At 23.1% G+C, this 21,010-nt stretch overlaps 6 protein-coding genes across 6 annotated transcripts; 1 reads left to right on the top strand and 5 right to left on the bottom strand.

Annotated features, from left to right (window-relative positions):
- Window positions 1–635: 635 nt before the first annotated feature.
- On the bottom strand, window positions 636–1,474 carry SRAE_2000330900 (Astacin-like metalloendopeptidase; the record flags this gene model as incomplete). Its single annotated transcript, XM_024654488.1, has 2 exons — window positions 636–1,262; window positions 1,304–1,474. 2 exons carry the CDS (start codon window positions 1,472–1,474, stop codon window positions 636–638), a joined length of 798 nt encoding a protein of 265 aa, XP_024507854.1.
- A 1,111-nt stretch (window positions 1,475–2,585) lies between these two features.
- On the bottom strand, window positions 2,586–4,846 carry SRAE_2000330800 (Leucine rich repeat 5-containing protein; the record flags this gene model as incomplete). The annotated part of the gene is made up of 4 exons (XM_024654487.1): window positions 2,586–3,164; window positions 3,548–3,908; window positions 3,966–4,171; window positions 4,745–4,846. 4 exons carry the CDS (start codon window positions 4,844–4,846, stop codon window positions 2,586–2,588), a joined length of 1,248 nt encoding a protein of 415 aa, XP_024507853.1.
- Window positions 4,847–7,033: 2,187 nt separating this feature from the next.
- Window positions 7,034–11,383, bottom strand: SRAE_2000330700 (Protein RRP5 homolog; the record flags this gene model as incomplete). The annotated part of the gene is made up of 3 exons (XM_024654486.1): window positions 7,034–10,725; window positions 10,770–11,190; window positions 11,240–11,383. 3 exons carry the CDS (start codon window positions 11,381–11,383, stop codon window positions 7,034–7,036), a joined length of 4,257 nt encoding a protein of 1,418 aa, XP_024507852.1.
- Window positions 11,384–11,892: 509 nt separating this feature from the next.
- Window positions 11,893–13,752, top strand: SRAE_2000330600 (Glycoside hydrolase, family 35 and Galactose-binding domain-like and Glycoside hydrolase, catalytic domain and Glycoside hydrolase, superfamily domain and Beta-galactosidase 1-like family-containing protein; the record flags this gene model as incomplete). Its single annotated transcript, XM_024654484.1, has 1 exon — window positions 11,893–13,752. The coding sequence occupies one exon, from the start codon at window positions 11,893–11,895 to the stop codon at window positions 13,750–13,752; it is 1,860 nt and encodes a 619-aa protein (XP_024507851.1).
- A 233-nt stretch (window positions 13,753–13,985) lies between these two features.
- On the bottom strand, window positions 13,986–18,120 carry SRAE_2000330500 (Phosphoinositide 3-kinase regulatory subunit 4; the record flags this gene model as incomplete). The annotated part of the gene is made up of 3 exons (XM_024654483.1): window positions 13,986–14,099; window positions 14,142–17,976; window positions 18,029–18,120. The coding sequence occupies 3 exons, from the start codon at window positions 18,118–18,120 to the stop codon at window positions 13,986–13,988; spliced, it is 4,041 nt and encodes a 1,346-aa protein (XP_024507850.1).
- Window positions 18,121–18,487: 367 nt separating this feature from the next.
- Window positions 18,488–20,945, bottom strand: SRAE_2000330400 (Phosphatidylinositide phosphatase SAC2; the record flags this gene model as incomplete). The annotated part of the gene is made up of 3 exons (XM_024654482.1): window positions 18,488–20,596; window positions 20,638–20,771; window positions 20,843–20,945. The coding sequence occupies 3 exons, from the start codon at window positions 20,943–20,945 to the stop codon at window positions 18,488–18,490; spliced, it is 2,346 nt and encodes a 781-aa protein (XP_024507849.1).
- Between the last annotated feature and the right edge of the window lie 65 nt (window positions 20,946–21,010).

Raw genomic sequence — 21,010 nt, 5'->3', positions numbered from 1 at the left:
AGGAGTTGTATAAAAGGCCTTCAAAAACAGCATGTTAAAACTTTTTAAAAAAATAAAAACATTAAAAATTAGTAATAATATTTAAAAAACAAATAATGACAAAAAAGAATATTAAAATTAAAATAAGTGCAATCACAAAAAAGTGTAAATGATGAATAATAGTATAAATAACGTAACTGAAAAGATGTATAAAATTTTTAACTATAATAATAAAATTGTTTTCTTACAAAATAATTTAATTTTTAAAATATTTCTTCCTGATAAAAACATTTTTAAAAAGATAATTGATTAAAGGAAAAAATTGATAATTGTTTTTACAATAAAAATATTAACAATTTGAACTTACAAAAAAGATTTAAAAACAAATTTAAATTCTGAAAGTGGTTATAAGAAAAAAAAAATACAAGTAAACGTTTTAGAAAATAACGATATTAAAATTTTAATTTTAAGATTCACGTTGCAATAAAATCCATGAATACCTTTTAAAAAAATTTTTAAAAAAATAATAATTTTAAAGTCCCTGAAATTAAAAATATAAAAAAAGAACATCATTGTAATATAAAAATTATTTATTTTATTTTTCTTTTTTCATTATTCACATATACAAATATAAAACAATAAAGTAACAATTATTTTCATTTTCTAAATCTAATTGAATCATCACATCTATACGCTTTATTTACTCTTCTTAAATCTCCAGCAGTAAAATCTAGTGCTTTTCCCATTAATGTGGTAAATGCAGGTATCAATGATTCAAGTGTATTTTGACCATTTCTTGAACCCTCAGTACTTTCATAATGCATAATAGAAAAATAGTCATATGTTTCACCATAATTACTTAATCCTAGTGAATTTAATTTTTCAAAATCTGTATTAGCACCATCAATAATATTTTTCCAGATAACTTTAATATATTCATCTCTATCACTTCTTTGATGTTCATGAATAAAACCAATTACATGCATTAATTCATGGATGACTGTTGGATAGTCAACACATTCATCAGCCAATGAAACTTCTTGTTTTCCTCCAACTCTAGCAAAATCAGCATAACATCCATCTTTTTTAGATATATAAACATAATCAATATCAGTAGAATTTCTGGGAACAAATTCTATACATGTTCTAGTATAATAAGCATTAAAAGCTTTAGCAATAACTGCACGTTGTCTTAAGGTATATTGTGATGATAATTGATATGGAACTCTTCCATCAGGCCATTTATCTTGATCATAAATTACTACACTTCCTCTTTTAAATCTCTTTAATATAAATTTAATAATTAATTGTAAAATAAACTTACAGTTTTAGGAATTCTCATATCATGTAATCGTTGTGTCAATGGTACATCATTCAAAATAAATCTAGCATTATAAAAATCTTCATTTGTCAAAAAATCACAATAAACGTTTATAAAAATAATAAATAACAATAAAATTAAATTTTTGTTGAAATAACTTATTGTTGAGTACATAATTTATTACATATGTAAAATAAATTGATATATTTCCTGTTATTCTTATAAAACTATTATAATATTAAATTTTATTAAATAGTTAAAAGGAAGTATAATTTATTTAAGTAATATAATATCAATGTTTCAACAATAAAATACTTTTGAATAAAGAAAAATTATTTAAAATCTTAAAAAATTGAATCACAAGTTAATTCCCTAATCTTAACAACCTTCTCTTCCGTACTCTTAAAATAAGATCTCATACATATTTTCCATATTGTCACATTTTGTTAACTATATTATCATTACTATTTGATACAAAATACCTGTAGAGGTGTGTATGAGTCACTTCTTAACTCTTTATCTTATATTTTAATGTATTATTTAGCAAAAAGATAAAGAAAAATTTTTACCAAGTATCTTCTAACTTCTAGTTTTCTTAAAATCACTCATATTGTTAAAAAGTATCAGTTTTAGACATTTTTTGTGTGAAAAATTAAATAGCCAAAGATAACTAGTTTGTTTCAAAGAATTTACAAATTGACTTTTTCTCCATGTTTCTAACAAAAAATTATATATTTTAAATGTTATTCTTACTTTTGTTAATCTAATAAATTTTTTAATTTTTGTTTACCTATATAGTTTAATATATTTTAGTTTAATTTTTTTAAACATATTTACTTGTTAAATGATTGAGTATACCAATTATTAGCAGACAAAAATTTCTTGTTTTAAAAAAAAAAAAATATTATACTTATTATTAAAACTACTTTAATCTTGTTATTTTTTTTTTTTTTTTGATTCTTGTTATAAAAATAATTTTTTAATTATCCTTTAAAAAGTTGTTGGTGCACTTAAATATTTAAAATTCTGTTACGTCATTCTATCTTTTACACAATTATATCTTTTTTAAGTACATTAACACTAGTTTTGAAGCACATATTTACCTTCACTCTATTTGTGTTCTAATAAAAATTCTTGTATATATTAACATTACTTCCAAATAATTAAGATAAATTTCTATTTATTTTTTCTTTTTTAATAAAATTAAATGACATAAATAAACAAATAACTTCCTGGAATATACTTTACTCTAACCTTATTTTTTTTTTTTCATTTTGTACAATAATTAAAAATTTCGAGATACATTAAAAATGATATAAAATATTGATGGAATAATTAATGATAAATTAATATTTAAGTGGAATATAGAATAATATCCAGAGGTAACATAATTTGTTAGAAGTTTTGATGATTGAACATGTTCAAATTGAGATTCTTTGTCTCTAACTTTTATTGAACTTTTATCATTTTCTGAGATCAAATCTCCCTGTGAAACTAAATGACAATCTGGAGGTTTATAAAAAAAAACACTTTTTCTTCCCTCATTAGGACCACAATAATTTTCCTCAGCAAAACTTTTATCTTCCCATCTATCCATCCAAATAATATCACAATTACAATTAACACTATTTTCTCTAAATTCAATTTTTGAACCAGGATCAATTAATAATATTTCAGGTGTTGATAAAGAACTAATAATATTATTATTTGATATAATTATACTTCCAACATTTTCCATACCAACAAAAGCTCTCCCTTTAATAACATCAATTGTATTTTTTTCAATTTTTATTGTTCCAATAGTTTTGATATTTGAAAAAGAATCCTCACTGATAAGTGTAATTGTATTATCATATATTGATAACTGAAATATTGATATGAGTATTAATGACAAATTACTCCTCAAAATACCAACTATTTTATGTTATCTATTTTCATTAACTCTTAATCCTCAAAATTTGAGGAACTATTATATTATATTTTTGATGAATGTGACATTTAAATATATATAAAACTATTTTAAACTGATAACTTAAAGATACTACTACATTATATATGTTATCAAATTTTAAAAGTGATAATAATGATTATATAAATAAGATATACTCTTAACAAACTTTATTAAACAACTATCATCAATCATTAAATTTACTTAATAGATTTTTTCTTAATTTTTAGTATATCATATTTAATTCATAATATTATCACCCACTTAATCATAACATAATTAAATAAAATAAAACATACCTGATAAACATGATTAAGAAAAGAGAAAGCTTTTGGTAAAATTGAAAATTTTGAATTGAAAATATTAAATGAATGTACTCGTGATGTATTTGTGAAGGCAAATTGATTAATAGAGCATAATCCAGAAAGATAAATAAAATCTATTTGTGTTATAGAACCTAATGCCTCTTCTTGAAGAATAAAACATTTTTCTTCTATTTTTAAATTTCTTATATTGTTTGCATTTTTGAAAGCACCGCTTTCAATCATTTCCAAACTATTATTTGATATGTGAATATTTAATCCCATTTCATTTTGAATAGAAGAAAATGTAGATTTTAATAATATTGTTATTCTTGGATTATGTAATATATGTATTTCTCTTAAATATTAAAAAAAAATTTTTTTTTTTAAAAAAATCTTTACAACAAAACTATACCTTAATTTTTTTAATCCTTTAAAAGCCAATTTATCAATTAAATCTAATTTTTGATTTCTTTCTATATGTATTTCTTCTAATTGATTCCATCGACGAAAGGCATTTTTTTGTATTGTTGTTAAATCACACTCAATTAAATGAATCTTTTTATAGTGTGCTGGCCAGTTACTTGGAATTCTATCTATATTTAAACCAAAACAACTTATCTAAAAATTAAATAAAATGTAATTAATTTATATATTAACAAATTATTTTTATTTTATTATATTATTTCATATAAAATAAAACTCCCTTAATTATATTTAAATCTTTTTAACTTCAAAATAATAAAATAATTTTTGTGTTAAAATAATTATTTAATATCTTATTACCATATGTTATATTAGTAACTAAAAACTACATCTTATAATCATAAATCGGTCCCCTTTTTAATGTTTAATTTTTGGCAAAAATATACATATTATAATATAGATTTCTCTTCTTTCATTCAATAAAATAATAATCTTTTAGTTAAATACGTTTAAGTGGTAAGTCAAAAGTCATTATCCTTAAAATTATAATTTGCACTTTAGAAAAATCCTTCTTTTCATCTTAACAATATTTCTTTAGGTCATAAGTTAAGAATCACTATTAGAATAAGTATTTGTCATGAAATCTTTTTTTCTATATTAAAGCATTATTTCTTTAATATACTTAAATTATAATAATAATGAAAATTAAGTAAACTTCTTTTTTTTTTTTAATAAATTTTTAATAATTAAAATATAAAATAAACATACTAGATCTTCATCATCTTGACATAGACATCCATCTGGACAGGAGGAATCTGAAGAAATAATAGACAATAATCTAATAAAGTATACCAAAAAAAGAATTTTCATTGCTAAACTTTATAAACTTTTTTTTTTTTGCCTTTCTATTATATCTTTGTACATAAATATAATATAAAATTGTTTTATTTTTTCATCAATCTTAAACATTAATTAAGAAAATTTTATATATTAGTAATATAATATAGTATAGAAAATATAATAAAAAAAAATTTTTTTTTTTTAATAAATAAAAATATATAATTATCAAATGTAAGTTGTTTCAAAATTACATTACTTTAATATTAAATTAAATATTGATAAGATTGAATATCATTAACATATGTTAATTACATTTAAATATTCGTTTATATATACACCTTTAGGTGTAAAGTGATTTTAAAAAAGTTTTAAATTGTAATTTACTATTATATTGAAAAACTAATTCATGTATCTATATATAAATGTTTCAATAAACTGTTTTAAATTTTAAATATTATATTTCATATTAATAATAATAATATGATAACTTTTGACATATAATATTATATGAAGGTATTCTTAAAATATAAAATGTAATTAGAGAGTATTTAAAATATATAATAATAAAAATTTTTACCATTAATGTATATTAATAAATAATTTTTAATATATTATTTTTTTTTAAATGATTTAAAAATAAAAAAGAAAAAAAAAATTTAATATATAAATATATATATATATATAAATATATTTATTAATAATATGTGTTAATGTTTAAAATATTCAAAAAAATAACGCCATCTATAATATGTTTTATGATGAATTTTTGAGAAATTTTTATAGTGATATAGATGTCAAAAATATTGCGAATGTTTATGTTGTAGGTGATAAGTAAAAATAAAGAATAAGATAAAAGTTTAATTTATTGTTGTAATTAAAAATATACTTTGATTAATTTTAAATTATTTTACCACTATGATAATATACTTTTTTTTTCTATATCATTCTAGTAAAATGTAACATTTAAAAAAATTTAAAGAATAAAAATAACCTCAAAAATATATTATATTATTATTTTAAGCAAGATAAAAAGTTTATTATTAATTATATTTAATTATTATAATTTTAATCCAAAATATATTTAATAATATTATGAATTTTTTTATATTTCAATAAATGATAGGAACAAAAGTCAAGTCTTGTTTTTAATGATGGTACAAATATTTGTATAATTAATTAAAAATAAAAAAATTTTTTATGCATATGAAGTAAAGGTGTTTAGATATTTTAAATATTGGTTTTTAAAAACTATTTATTTATTTTTTTTTAAAAACACTGATATTAACCACAATTTTTTTTTCTATTATATTTAAATATAATGTGAATTAAAAAAAAAGACCATATAAAATGTAAAAATGTGCCATTTATATATAATAAAATACATGTATTTTTATGTACTTCATACACATCAAGTGGTAGTTGATAGAATTTTTAATAATATTATTATTCATTTTAAAAGTAATTTGCTTTGAAAAAAAAATTAATTTAAAACAAAACAGTAGATTAATAATTAAAGAAAAAAAATATTTAAATAAATCATATAAAAATATAATTTTTTTTTAATATCATAAAGTTTTATAGTATTATAAATGGAAAAAAAAAATTTAATAAAATATGATTAAATAAATATTTTTAAAAAATATATTTTTAATAAACACCTTTGCATATAAAATATGTATACTTCAATCATCTGCACTTAATATTAAGATGTATAGTATATATATTTTGAAAATGAAATTACGCAATATAAGCTATATATGAAGGAGGGGTCTTATCACTATGAGTTTATATACATATAAATAATAAAATATAGAATTTTATTTTTTTTTTTTATATTGTTACTCTCAGTTTAAGATATTAAAATATGTAAAATAATTACAACAAATTGTTATTCTATCCATTTAATTTACATTCATTATTTAAGCTTTAAAAAATTGCATAAAAAATATGTGGTTTTTTTTTTATAATATTTTGAAGTCAATAAATACTATCATATAATTTTTTTTAATTATTCTTTTTACGTTAATACATATTTAAATCAAAAACAGGAAAACCTATAATAGAATTGATAAATAATTATAAACTTTTAAAAGAAAACTTATGTAACTATATTTTAAATATTATTAAAGTATTCAATTTTTTCTAATATTATTGAAAATTGATAAATTTATTAAAAAAAAAATTAACATCATAAAATAATATACATAAATAAAAAAATTATATTAAACCCAAATTCACCATTGAGTCATTGACAATTTCTTGTGCCTTTTCATGAACATATTTTTGAGATTTATAATCTCCATGTTTTTCCTCATATTTTATCCATTTTTTAAAGAATGGTTTTAATTTCTTTGGACCAAATGGAATTTTTATTATTTCTTCAAATAAATCTCTTGTTGTTTTAGGAGATTCATTTTTTATAACTAAATCTAAATAAACATTCCAAACATCTGTTCTTTGTTTATATACTTGAACAATTTTTTCAAACATTGTTTTTCCTTGCTCCTGATCACAAAGTTTATATTCTAATTGAGCAAATTTACATAATACATCTACATGCATTTTTTTTGGTAAAGAAAAACAAGCACGCTTTTGTAATTCTCTTGCAAGTTCAGCTTTTTCAACAAAATACAAGTGTTCAGCATAAATATACCATATTTCAGGTTCAGTATGACCGTATTTTTTGAGAAATTTCTCAATGTGATGTTCAAGTAAATCATAAAGTGTTGCATTTCTTAAAATTTTAATATATTGCATACTAATTTTATATTCATTAACATTATTTGCAGCTCTTTCATAAATTTTTTTAATCCTATTTTCATCTCCTAACTTAGACTCCATATTTAAATAAGCAACCCATATATTGTATAATTCATCTTCCATCATATAATTGATTGTTTTCAATGCCCGTTCTGCAATTTCACGAGCTTTTTCTATATTTTCATTGGCAAGATAAAAACCAATATAATTAATCCAAAGCATTGATTCATTTGGAGAACCTGTAAGTAATCGCTCAAAATCATCTTCATTATTAATTTCCATATTATTTTCATTTATTTGTTCTTGTCTTTCAAATATAATTTTTTCCTTTTCAGTTTCACTAAGATTTTTAATTTCTTTAGCAAGATCAATTTTTGGTTTTTTCCTCACTACTACCTCCTCTTCTTCCTCATCGTCTTCTTCTTCTCCTTCATCATTCTCTTCTGCTTCTTCATCATCCTCATCTTCTTCTTCCTCTATTTCCTCTTCATTATTATTATCAAACTTTTCTTTCTCTCTTTTTTTGTTTTTTAATTTTTTATCTGATTCTTCAGTTTCAGATTCTCCATCCGATGAATCATTAAAAATATTTTCATCTGGATTTCTTAATTCACTATCTGAAGTTACAACAGTAACTGGAATATCTTCATCCATAACAGTATCATTTGTTGAATTGTGACCACTATTAACATCTTCAAATTTAGATTTATCCTCAATTTCACTATTATCAATCTTTATTAAGCTACCATCGAAAATAGTGCTAACATATTTAAGTTTAAGCATTTCATCTTTCTTTCCTTTAACGGTAGCACATTTAATTATATCATTAATGTGGATTTTATCATTTTCCGTAATAGTCATACTACCAGTAACTGAAGGAGAAATATCAACAAGACATGAATTATCCTTAATTGATATTACATGACCTATCATTTCTGTTTCAAAAGGAATTTTCCTTCTAGAAAAATATATTTTTTCAGCTAAAGATGGGTTATTTGCTATAGTATCAGAGACAAGTTTTGAAATAAGATTCCAAGATTCTTTAGTTTTGTTGTAAGATATAACTTTAAAAGTAAAACAATCATTTACTTCAAATTCTTTAAAAAGCTCAAGAGCCTCCTTAAAATCTGTAGAAATACCAAAAAGTCTAAGTACACCAAGTTGTTGTCCAGGTAATGATACTAAAATTCGAAGTGGACATGTTTTAACGGATAATATTTTTCCTGTAACTTCTTGATTTATACCTATAGTTAAATCTTCAAGATTTGCTAATTGTAATGTTGGATAAGTACGAGCTTTACTAATACTTGTAATTTTACCTTCTATAAACATTCCTTCTTCATATTCTTTTCCATCATCTTTAGAAATATCTTTTAAAACTTCTCTAGCAATAAATCCTTTGACGTATGGATTAATTTCAACATATAAACTTTTTGGATTAGTAACTTTTGTAACAAAGCATCTTACAATACTTCCAACTTTAAATTTCTTGGCATAATTTAATAGTTTTCCCGATTTTCTTCCTAACTCAATTTTATGTTTCTTTAATGTACATTCAGCAATCTTAAACTTTTCAACATGCTTTACAGGATTATCTTTTTTCTTAGTATTTTCAGAATTTGTACTAAGCATCAAATTTTTCATTTCAATAACTTTAACTCTTATTGATTTTCCAGTATTTTCTTGAAGAAACATACTAACAGGATTATCATAAAGTTTATAATTAGAAAGATCTAATTCTGAAGCATGTAATCTTCCAATATTTCCTTCTGGTAAGATTAATTCAATACTACAACTAGGATTTCCTGCTTCGTGATTCCATGGTCCTTTAACAACAGCTTCATATGTTGTATATATCTTTATCTTGTAATTACTACTTTTCTTAGTTTGTTTTTCTTTTTTTTCATTATTTGAATTTTCTTTTGTATGATCTACAGGATTAATATGTGATGGACAAACAATAACTTTTTTCTTTTCAACATCAACATTCATAATCCTCACTTTTACTGGAGATCCAATACTTGTTTGTGTCAAAGTTTCTGCATATTTATTAGGCATAAATGCTATTACTCTATTATAAAATGAAATTAAATATCCATTTGGAAGTTGTTTTATTATATAACCATGTGTGATCATATCACAATACTTTTTGTCTACACTTGTTACTGGTGGATATGTTGATTGTAATAAAGTTGGTTTAGCAGTACAAATAACATTATCAGAATCCTCATCAATAAACAAAGGACGAACTCTTAACATATTGCCAACAACAAATTTTTGTTGCCAATTTTTTACTTGCCTATCTGTAGCATGAATTTTAGGAATAGTTCCACGTACTGTATCTGATATCTTTAAACGAACACAGGAATCAGTTACACCACGAACAGTTGCAACAATAAGTTTTCCCGGTACAACATTTTCTAATGACATAATTTTTTGTTTCATAACTTCAGGTTTATTTGTGACAACTAAACATTTATCAAAAATTTTATAGTTAATCACTCTAACTAAAATTTTATCACCAACTTTTAATTTTTCACAATTTCCACCATAATTTTCTTTTAAAAATGCATTTGTCAAACATGGTTTTCCATCTTCTTTTACTGGAAGATCTAATGAATAACCAACATTTAGAATATCTTTAACAACACATTCAATAGTATCACCAATTTTATAACCATCAAATACTAATCTTTTTTCTGGTTTTGAAATAGCAACAATATCTGGATTACAATTTATTATTAACATAGGAGATGATGGTTTAGAAATCGTTATTACTCCTTTAATTGGTTTTTTAAAAGTACTAAGATCTTCTCTGAATCTTGGTGGCATTGCATATTTATCAATAAAACCTTTAACATTATTTCCAAAATTTGTATAAACACCAGTGTTAGTAAAATCATCCGGAGAACACATAATTACCATACCTGGAAAAAGTTTATCCTTATCAAAATGCATCGCTACTTCGGGTGATGGAACATTGCCCTCAATATATCCTGTTAATTGAATAATTCTGGAGGAACATTGAGTTACTGAAAATAAAAATGGTTGTCCTAAATGTAACTTTGAAGAATCAACAAAAGATGGTAAACTATTATATGGAACAAAACCTTTAGAACCACTACTAAGTCCAAGATCAATTATAGCACCTAAAAAAAACATTAATATTTTTAAAAAATATTAATAAACTTACCTTTATCTTCAAGTTTATCAAGTACCCCAACGAGAACTGTTCCAATATTAATATTACCAGAAACAACATGAGAATTTACTTGTTTTGGTATACATGTTACTGTAATTTCATTTGTTTTTGCACCTTCCTCTATTCCTTTAACAACTTTAACAACTAACATTTGTCCTTTAGTTACAATTGATGAAAGTGAAATTTCTTCATTAGTTGAAGCTTTGGCAAATTGATATGAGATCATATTAGCAGGAAGTTTTAACTTAACTGAATTTGATGTCTCCAAAAGAACATAAAGTTCACGGATCTCTTTAACAACTGCAAGGCATAAAACACCAGGAGTAGCATATGACAAACAAAATTGTTTTTTCCAAACTAAAGAATGTTCTTCTTTTTCTTTAATATAAAGATTTTTTTTCTTCTGTTCATCCTATAAAAATATTACAAATTATTAATTTAATCAAAAATAATAAACTTACATCAAGAAACTTGTCTACTTTTTGATTTGATTTATTTTTTACTTCTGACTTCCTAGGAAATTTTCTTTTTTGTGGTCTATTAGTGTTATTACTATCAGTAGTATCTCCTTTACTTCTAGGAAATGATGGCTCTTCACCAAACATAATTATAGATATAAAATTTCTGTAAAAGTTTAGTGATATATAACTTCTTTTTTAAATAATATGAAATATTATTCCAAAGGTTGGATATATAAGACAAAGTATTGGAAGAATGTTTACTATTAATGTGATTTTGTTAATTAAAAGATTATAAGAGTAAATATGTAATTGAGGTGATTTTAAAAATGTAAAATTTTTTATTATTTGTTGTTGTTTTTAGTGAGTGGAAGTAATTTAATGTGTAACAATAAAAATTAATTTTACATACATTTGATAAACATATTATTTATTGTTTAATCTCTTTTTTTTACAATGCATTTTGATTAATTTTTCTTAAAGAAAACATTATAATAAGATTTGACATTGGGATAAATATATTGGTTTGTTTGAAATTTAAGAAGGCTAGTGTAATTTTTTTTTGTTACATTTCAAATAATGATTATGTTTAATAAAAATGTTAATATAAAAGTGACTTTATCTTCCTTTAGTTAATTACTTTTTTTTTTAATGTGATGTTGTTTTTTGAATTAACAATATTATTAGTCTTTTTTTCTTATCTCAATGGTTATAAGTACTTTGTAGCTGACAATGAAACTCATCAATTTCTTTTGGATGGTAAACCATTTAGATACATATCTGGAGAATTTCATTATTTTCGTGTACCATCAATTTACTGGAGAGATAGATTAAAGAAAGCTCGTGGTCTTGGTTTAAATAGTATACAAGTTTATATTCCTTGGAATTATCATAATCCATTTGAGGGACAATATCTTTTTAATGGTGAATATGATTTTGTTAAATTTATTAAAATGGCACAAGAAGAAGATTTATTTGTTTTATTAAGAGCTGGTCCATATATTTGTGCTGAATGGGAGAATGGTGGTTTACCATGGTGGTTATCAGTAAAAGATAAAAATATTACTATGAGAAGTTTTGATCCTACATATTTAAAACATATGTCTAAATGGTGGTCTATATTAATGAATAAAGTTAAGCCTTTGTTAATAAAAAATGGTGGTCCAATATTAATGGTACAAATAGAAAATGAATATGGCAGTTATTTTGCCTGTGACAAAAAATATATGGCATATTTAAGAGATTTAACTTGGACATTACTTGGAAATGATATTCAATTATATACAACAGATGGTATAAATAAAGATTTTCTTGAGTGTGGATGTGTTGATAAAGTTTTATGTACTGTTGATTTTGGTGTAAGAAATTCTAAAGATGATGTTAATAAACAATTTGCACTTCAAAATCAATTTACTCATGGTGGTCCTAAAGTAAACTCAGAATATTATGTTGGATGGTTTGTAGGATGGGGGAAAAGAAAATTTAGTTTTCCTACATCAAAACAAGTTGTTAATAGTCTTCAATGGATGTGGGAAGCTGGAGGAAATATTAATATTTATACTGTTACTGGTGGAACCTCTTTTGGTTTTACTACAGGAACAATTTATGATGGAACAATTGTAGCAACAACTTATGATTTTGATGCTCCAATTAAAGAAAATGGTGATATAGGTGATAAATATTATGCTATTCAAGAATGGGTAAATAATTTAAAAGATTGGAAATGGAAACCTATTAAAGGATATAAAAATTATACAAGAATTGCCTACGGAAAAGTTGAATTAAAAATTCTTGAAGATGGAATTTCACACATTGAACAAAAATGTGCCTTTTCAGATAGGCCATTAACATTTGAAGAATTAAGAACACCATATGGATTTGTTTTATACAAAACAAGTGTAAATGATTTAAAAGAAATATCAGTACCTGGAATTAAAGACATTGGTTTTATATCAGTAAATAATAATTATATTGGAAAAATTGATCAAAAAAATTATACTTTAAAAACAGATCACAAAGGATGTGGTGGACTTGAAATATTAGTTGAAAATCAAGGACGTTCTGACTATGAAACATTTGTTGATTGGAAAGGTATTCTTGATAATAATATTACAGTTAATGGAAAAAAAATAAATAAATGGGAGTCTTGTTGGCTTAGTCTTTATATAAGAGATGAATATTATAGAAAAAATGTTTCAACAAAAATAAATTTAACATCTGAAAACAAATTACTTGGTCCTACAGTTTTCTTGGGTATTCTTGAAATAAAACAATTAGCTGATACATATATTGTATCTAAAGGTTTTCATAAAGGAATAATTTTAATAAATGATCATAATTTAGGAAGATATTGGAATGATATGGGACCACAACAAAGTTTATATGTACCTAAATCATTTTTACGAATAGGAAAAAATAAAATAATGGTTTTGGAGTTGGAGAAATGTGATATTTGTGATGGTGAAAATGATTGTTTCATTGAATTTGTACAAGATTCCATTTGGAACTGGAATTAATTATCTTATAATAAAAAATTGGTATCTGTTAATTTTATAACTACTAACAGATTATGTTAAAATAGCAATCTATTTAATTTATCAATATATATTTTATTGAAATTAAAAATGTATTTGTTATTTTGTTTATATAGATAGTTAACAACTAAATAAAATTAAACAAAAGTTTGAAAAATTTATTTTTAAAATAAATATATTCGGTTTTTATATTTTGATAAATTATACTCATTAATTTAATCAACATTTATTTTCCACACTTTTACTACACCACTTTGATCACCAGAGACAAGAAGATTATTTGGAATGGATAAGAGATCTGATATACAACTTGTATGTCCATAATCAACCTAAAAATAAATAAATAAATAATTAGTAATGATTAAAATTACTTTTGTTGTTTTATATCTATCGTCTTTGGTAGTCTGATGAGGTTTTTCATTCCATATTTCTTTAACAAGACGACATGGATTATTGTCAAGTGTACTATGGTTTATATCATATGTAACATTATAAAGATCATCATTTATATATTTTTTTAAATGTCCACATAAGTAGTTACAGCGATTACTATTTTCAACATCCCAATATCTTATTGCTCCAGAAAAGTCACCAGTAAATATATGTCCAGTTAAAGGACAAATAGCCATAGCATTAACAACATTATTAAATTTAGTTACTCTAGATATTTTATTAGTAGTTTGCTCTGTAGGTCTTGATGAAACAGTTATTTGATCAAAAATTCTCATCCTATAATTTCTATCTTCATCAGGATCTAATTTATAAAGAGAATATAAATCACAATGAAAATATTCCATATCAGATGCCCAAAATTCTTTACATTGACCAGATCTAATATAAGGCCATATTTTATAATATTGTTTATATTTATCATTAGAATTATGATTAATTATTTTTATTTTAAATCTTAAATCCCAAATATTAATGACACTTGGACGACTGGGACCACTTGTAGCCATCCAATATTCATTTAATGGATCTACAGCTAATGTTGTTATTAAATTATTACTACAATCATTCCATATAGCATCACTAACACCACTATTATGTACACGTAAATCAAAAATATTAATAAAACTTTGTTTTGTTATAGCATATATAATATTATTTGATCCATACATATCTAATATAGGACCCTGTTTTTCAAAATCATACTTAATATTTCTTGTTGGATGTTTACTATCAGGATCAATTATTTGTAATAATCCATCAGAATATGCAACACCAATTGTACAATTATTATTTGTAACAAATTGAACAGAATTAACAATTACATCATCATTTTTTTTAGTAAATTTTGATTTTATTGTCCAATTTTGTAAATTTTTAAATGAATCTGCAGTCCAAATTTTAAAAGATCCATCCTCACTTCCTGAAACAAATGTATTTCCATTTTTATGAACAGCTAATTTTGTTATTGCATCATAATGTTCATAAACATTACTTAGTAATGTTAATCTTGGTGGACAATTTATATTATAAGTTTCAGTTTCAACCATAGTTCCTGTATATAAAGCATTAGAATCATTATATAAACTACTATTTTCTTTAAAACGTTTTATTTCATATTCAAGAAGATCTTTTAAATTTTTTTGATAATTTGTTTGTGAATTAAATGATTCAACAGAACCTGTATGAATATTTGTATATTTCCCATATTTTGAATTAATATCAAGATTTAAATTTTTAAATGTTCCATTGTCATTTGAATAATTTTTATCATTAGTTTTTTGTTTTGATTCATGATTATTTTTTAATGTTTGATTAACTCCAGAAACAAGATCTAATTTACATCTAGTAAGATTTGGTATTGATGATAAATCAACATTATTTATTGTTGGTACATATTTAAGATGATTTTTATCTTCATTTTGTTTATAATCTGATATTACAGGTAAAATTTTATTAAAATATATTAACTTATTTTCCATATCCTTATCAAGACCATTTGTTTTTAATTTTTCATACAACTTTAAAGTTGATGTTGAAATATTACTAACATTAAGTGAATTAGAAATAGGTGTATGTAAACTTCTTGCTTTAATTAATGAATCTAGTAATTGTATACAATATTCTGAATGTATAAGTATTTTCCATATACTTCTTGGTATAGGATCAATTAAATTTTTTGTTACAACAATTGGATTACTATATTTATAAATAGTTTGTTTAATAAATGGTTCAATGATTGGTGATACAAGACTAAACATATCAACATCATTAAATTTTGATTCTAATAATCCAAGAATTCTAACAACACCAGCACGAAGCCAAGTATTTGGATGAATAAGAAATGGTGATGCATGCCTAAATATTTCTATAATTACATTTTTATCTATTTGACTTTCTTTAATAAGTGATTCAAAACATTTCATAGCACTATATATAACAAATTCATCACTATTTTTAAATCCTGTATCTGTAATAAGAACTTCTAAAAATTTTGTTATTTGTGAACCTGATGATATTATTAATGTACTACTAGCTTCAAAAAAATTAACTCTTAATCTCCAATTTTCAACAAAATTTAAAAATCTTGTCATATGCCCAAAAATATCAGTTATATCACTTTTTTCAAAAAAATCACAATAATATGCTAAATTTTGTTTTGTTATTAAACATGGTCTTGCAGATGGTGTATCACATAAAATAATAAATTTTTCTAAAATAAATTTTTGTAAATATTTTTTTTCTTTCTTAAAAACAGCTTCTGGATCATTTTGCATTTCTGCTATTTGATCTTGTTCACTAATATCCATATCAGGTAATGCTGGATTAGATGTTTTTAAATATCTTAATGCTGTAACAGCAATTAATCCTAAATTTTTAGCTATTGCCATTTTAATAATTGATGAATGATCATTCATTAATAAATCAATTTTACCAAATATATAATCTGGAAATATTCTATGTTCATGTTGTGGTACAACATCAATACATGAAAGTACATAACACATTACAAAAAAAGCTTCTTCTTTTACAGAATCATTGGGATCATTAAAAAAATATATAATATATGGTAAGATACGATCTATTATTAGTATAGGTGTTGATAATTTAGCAAGTTTTTTGTATAACATTAAACAAGCTATTTTTGCACTACTATTCCTTATTACACGCATTTTAGAATTTATAAATGTTATTAAAAGTACTACACTATTATCAGAATTTTCTTCAAGAGCATTTGTTAACATATTCCATGGAGAAATAGATGATGTTTCATCTTCTTCAAAATTTTCATTATTAAAAAGTGACATAGATAAAATATAATCAAAATCATATGTTGAATCAGTAACATCCTTTAAATAACTAGCATTTGATGATAAAGTTGTTGAGACACCAGTAAGTGATTTTGGAGCCAAATTTTGAAAAAATCTATAAAATTCATCAAATATAGGTGGAAATGCTACTGATAAATATTTAGTATATTCCAATCTTGTATCAGATTCTTTTGATATCATTATTAAGATTAATTCTTTCATACTTTCTGGTACATGTTTCATAATTTTTTTAATATTTTCATTAAATTCAGTTATCTTTTGATCAGAAGCTTTATATTCTAAAAGTTGAGCTAGATTAAATAAATATCTTCCATCACTAAATAATTCACATAAAACACAACCAATAGAAAATATATCCATATTATGATTTAGTGGTTGACTAAAAAGAGATTTCTCTGACATATCAATATCATTTGTAAATCTTTCAGGAGCTACATAACAACTTTTCCTTCTAGAAGTATCAAAAAAGAAATTAAAACAAGATGGATTATCTAAGGGAAGTCTTGTTGGTTTAAATGAAGCAAAATCAGTTAATTGAACCCATAATGATGATGAAATTAAAACATTCTGTGATTTTATATCTCCATGACAAACATCAGAATCTTTTAATTGTTTAAGTACTTTTATAAGTTGGTAAGCAATCCATTTTTTTTCAATTTCTAATAAAAATGGTCTTGACATTAACCTTTCATATAATGAATCTTTAATATAAGGTCTTGATAATAATAAATATTTTGTACAATTATTTACAGCAAAAAAAGGCAAACAATTTGGAGCACCTACTAATTTATTTTTTATTTGCACAACTTCTTTTTCAAATGGTTGCAGATTTAGTTTTTGATCATTTATTACAAATACTTTCATCACTTTTGCTTGTTTATGTTTATCAACTCTAGCAACTTTCATAAATCTTGTACTTCCTAAGCTAAAAAAAAGTATCGTTTAATACTTATTATGATAAATTAAAAAAATTTTACCTATGTACATTATCTTTTCTTGGATTATTAGATACATATGATTCTACTGGATATATTTCATCAGGAATTGGTGCTGATATTATTGAACCCATTTAATAAAAGTAAAATTTATATTGAGTTTCTGAGATAAATAATATTTTTTTATAAACTACAGATGCATTTTACCAAAGTCATATTTATTTTTTCCAAATAAAATGTTGTTTACAATACTTTTTAAAATTTAATTACTTTAATTTTTAATAAATATATTATACAGTAATAAAAGTTATATTAATTAATTTATAATTTTTAAAAAAAAAGATTACTAGTATTTTTAATTTAAAATAATATTTATTTCAATATAAATAAACAAATTTTTGTTAATAATATTTATATTGTATTTTTACTTAAAAAAATATAAATAATAAGAATATTTTCAATCATTAGTTGAATTTACATAAATAAACGATTAGTAATTATTTACAAAATTTTGAATTGTGTTTTTGAAGCCAGAATCCTTTTTTCATATTCCTTAAATGGTGATTCCATTTTTAAATTTCCTAATTTCAAATTAATTTTCGATGATGTAATTAATTCTTCTATCTCTTTATCTTCGTTTTTCTCTTCACATGTTTTTTCAATATCAGAGGTATCACCATCTTTAACATCTACTTTTTGTCCAACATTATTTTTAATTCCAACAATACTTTTTAGTGCATTACTAATAATAGCTCTTTTTGAAACAATTTTTGTTGGTGATGAAACATTTGTAGCTGAAGAAGGATTAAGTCTATTAAATATTTGCAAATTTTGTTCATATCCCATCATTGTCATTGTCATACATATTTGTTCACCTATTGCCAATACATAATCATCAGCATCAGTTTCATTTTTTAAAGGTATTACTGCATTGTTAAATAATCTTATTTTTGCTGTACGATAACTAACAAAACTAATCGTTGTTTCTTCAGGATCCATTTTATATTTAATACGAAGGTGAATTCTACCATTTTTAGATAGACTACCACATTCTATTGCTATTATATTAGGAAATGGAATAGTTTTAACTTCTAGTAATTTTTCAGATTCTTCATCATATATAGAAATGTATATAGCATTTCTTGAAAGAAGTAAAACCGTATCAATTTGATCTGTTGTTGTGCTACCACTAACAAGGGCAAATCCTCCAACTAGTACTTCTTCATTAGGAAGAACAAAATGAATTGTTTCAGAGACTAACCTTCCAATGTTCTCATTCTCTTCTTCATCTATTTCAATATCATCTTGAGTTCCTTTTTTTCCTAAAATCATATCAATCACTTTTTGTTTTTGATTATCTTTTATTTGACTTAAATAATATCTTGATGCTGAATTATATCCATCTTTCATTATTCCAAGAACTTTTCTTTGACCACTTCTGGTAATATCACCTTTTAAAGCATTTGTTCCGGCATACTGTCTTGAAATAGCATCTCCATTATCAGCCCACATCCATTGTAATGCTTGAATAAGTTGTTGTGGAGTTTCTGTTAATGGTCCAATAATTCCAAGTTTTCTAGCTTGATTTAAACAAACAACTTGACTAATTGCTCCTTGTACAACGTTTGTTCTATCAAGACAATCAACACAATTTGTTCTGATAACACCAACTTGTTTAGTTAATAAAACTCCACTTTTATCTAACCAACAAAATCCTATTTTGTTAAGTTCATTTTCAATTGATAGTATAAGATCTTGTATTTTATGTAATTTTAATGCTCTACAATGATAATGAAAATCAAAAGAAACAAAACATAAATCAGGATCTTCAGTTTCTAAAAAATGTTCCAGATATGATTTTGCTAAACATAATTCTCTTCCAGTTTGATCAACAAGATTTAAGCAGACAATTGGTGTATTGTAACGTTTTTTTAATTTTTCAAAATGTTTTAAAAATACTGGAAGTGATTTATCCATACTTTTGTCTATCGTTAATGGTGGTCTATATTTTATACCTTTTTGAGACCAATATATTGGTACACTTCCTCTTATTTGTATGAAACTTAATTGATGACCAAAAATGGAAAGTATTGTCTCTGTTTCAACAAAATTGGCTACATAACTATCATCATCAACACCTCTTTTAATATACCTTGTTCCAGCTCTTTCAACACTTCTTCTACTGATAATTGTAAAAAGAAACAATGTATCAACATCAATATTTAATGCCGTTTGTGAGATATGCCCTTGTATCACCTGTAATGACCATTCACTATCATATGGTAAATCTTTTATCAATTCTTTATTCCACCAAAATGCTTTATCAAATAAAACTTCTTTCTCTGCATACCTTTGAGTATTTAATGTTAATGAATGTTTATAACTAAAATAAAAGTCACCATTTTCATTAAACATTTTTAAGACATCATCCAATAATGTTTTTTGATATTGTTGTGGTTGTATTTTATCACTAACAAATTGAATTACTTTTTTATGCGAATTTATTATTTTCTCTAAGGCATTTGAATTATTAATTAATTGCACATCATCAACTTTGTTATTATCATCTATTGATATGGCTGATATTTTATTTATTTTATAAATTGTTTCCTGATTAAATAATGTTTTTAAATAAAAATAAGTAAACTTACTACTTCCGTTCTGAAAGAACCTACAATTGAAACAGCTGTAATAACTAAAAGAAAATGTGATCCATTTATATCAATTGTACCAAGAACACCATAAATATCACAAATATTTTCAATATCTCCTACATCAGCAAACTCTAAAAAAAGTAGAACAGATAAATAAATTCAAGTTGTCTTTATTATTCTTGATTCATTTAATTATATTTACCATTTAAAGAAACAACAAAAAGTTTTTTTTTTCTCTTACAGCATTTTAATATTGATGTTTCTGATTTTACATAAAATGCATTACATGATGATACCAGTTGCATAGATAATTAATTATTAGTAGAAAAAAAAAACTGTAAAAATATTATTGACATAAAATTTAAATTAA

This window comes from Strongyloides ratti (assembly GCF_001040885.1).
Source record: "Strongyloides ratti genome assembly S_ratti_ED321, chromosome : 2".
Lineage (NCBI taxonomy): Eukaryota > Metazoa > Nematoda > Chromadorea > Rhabditida > Strongyloididae > Strongyloides > Strongyloides ratti.
This window is presented reverse-complemented; position numbering and strand designations above follow the sequence as displayed.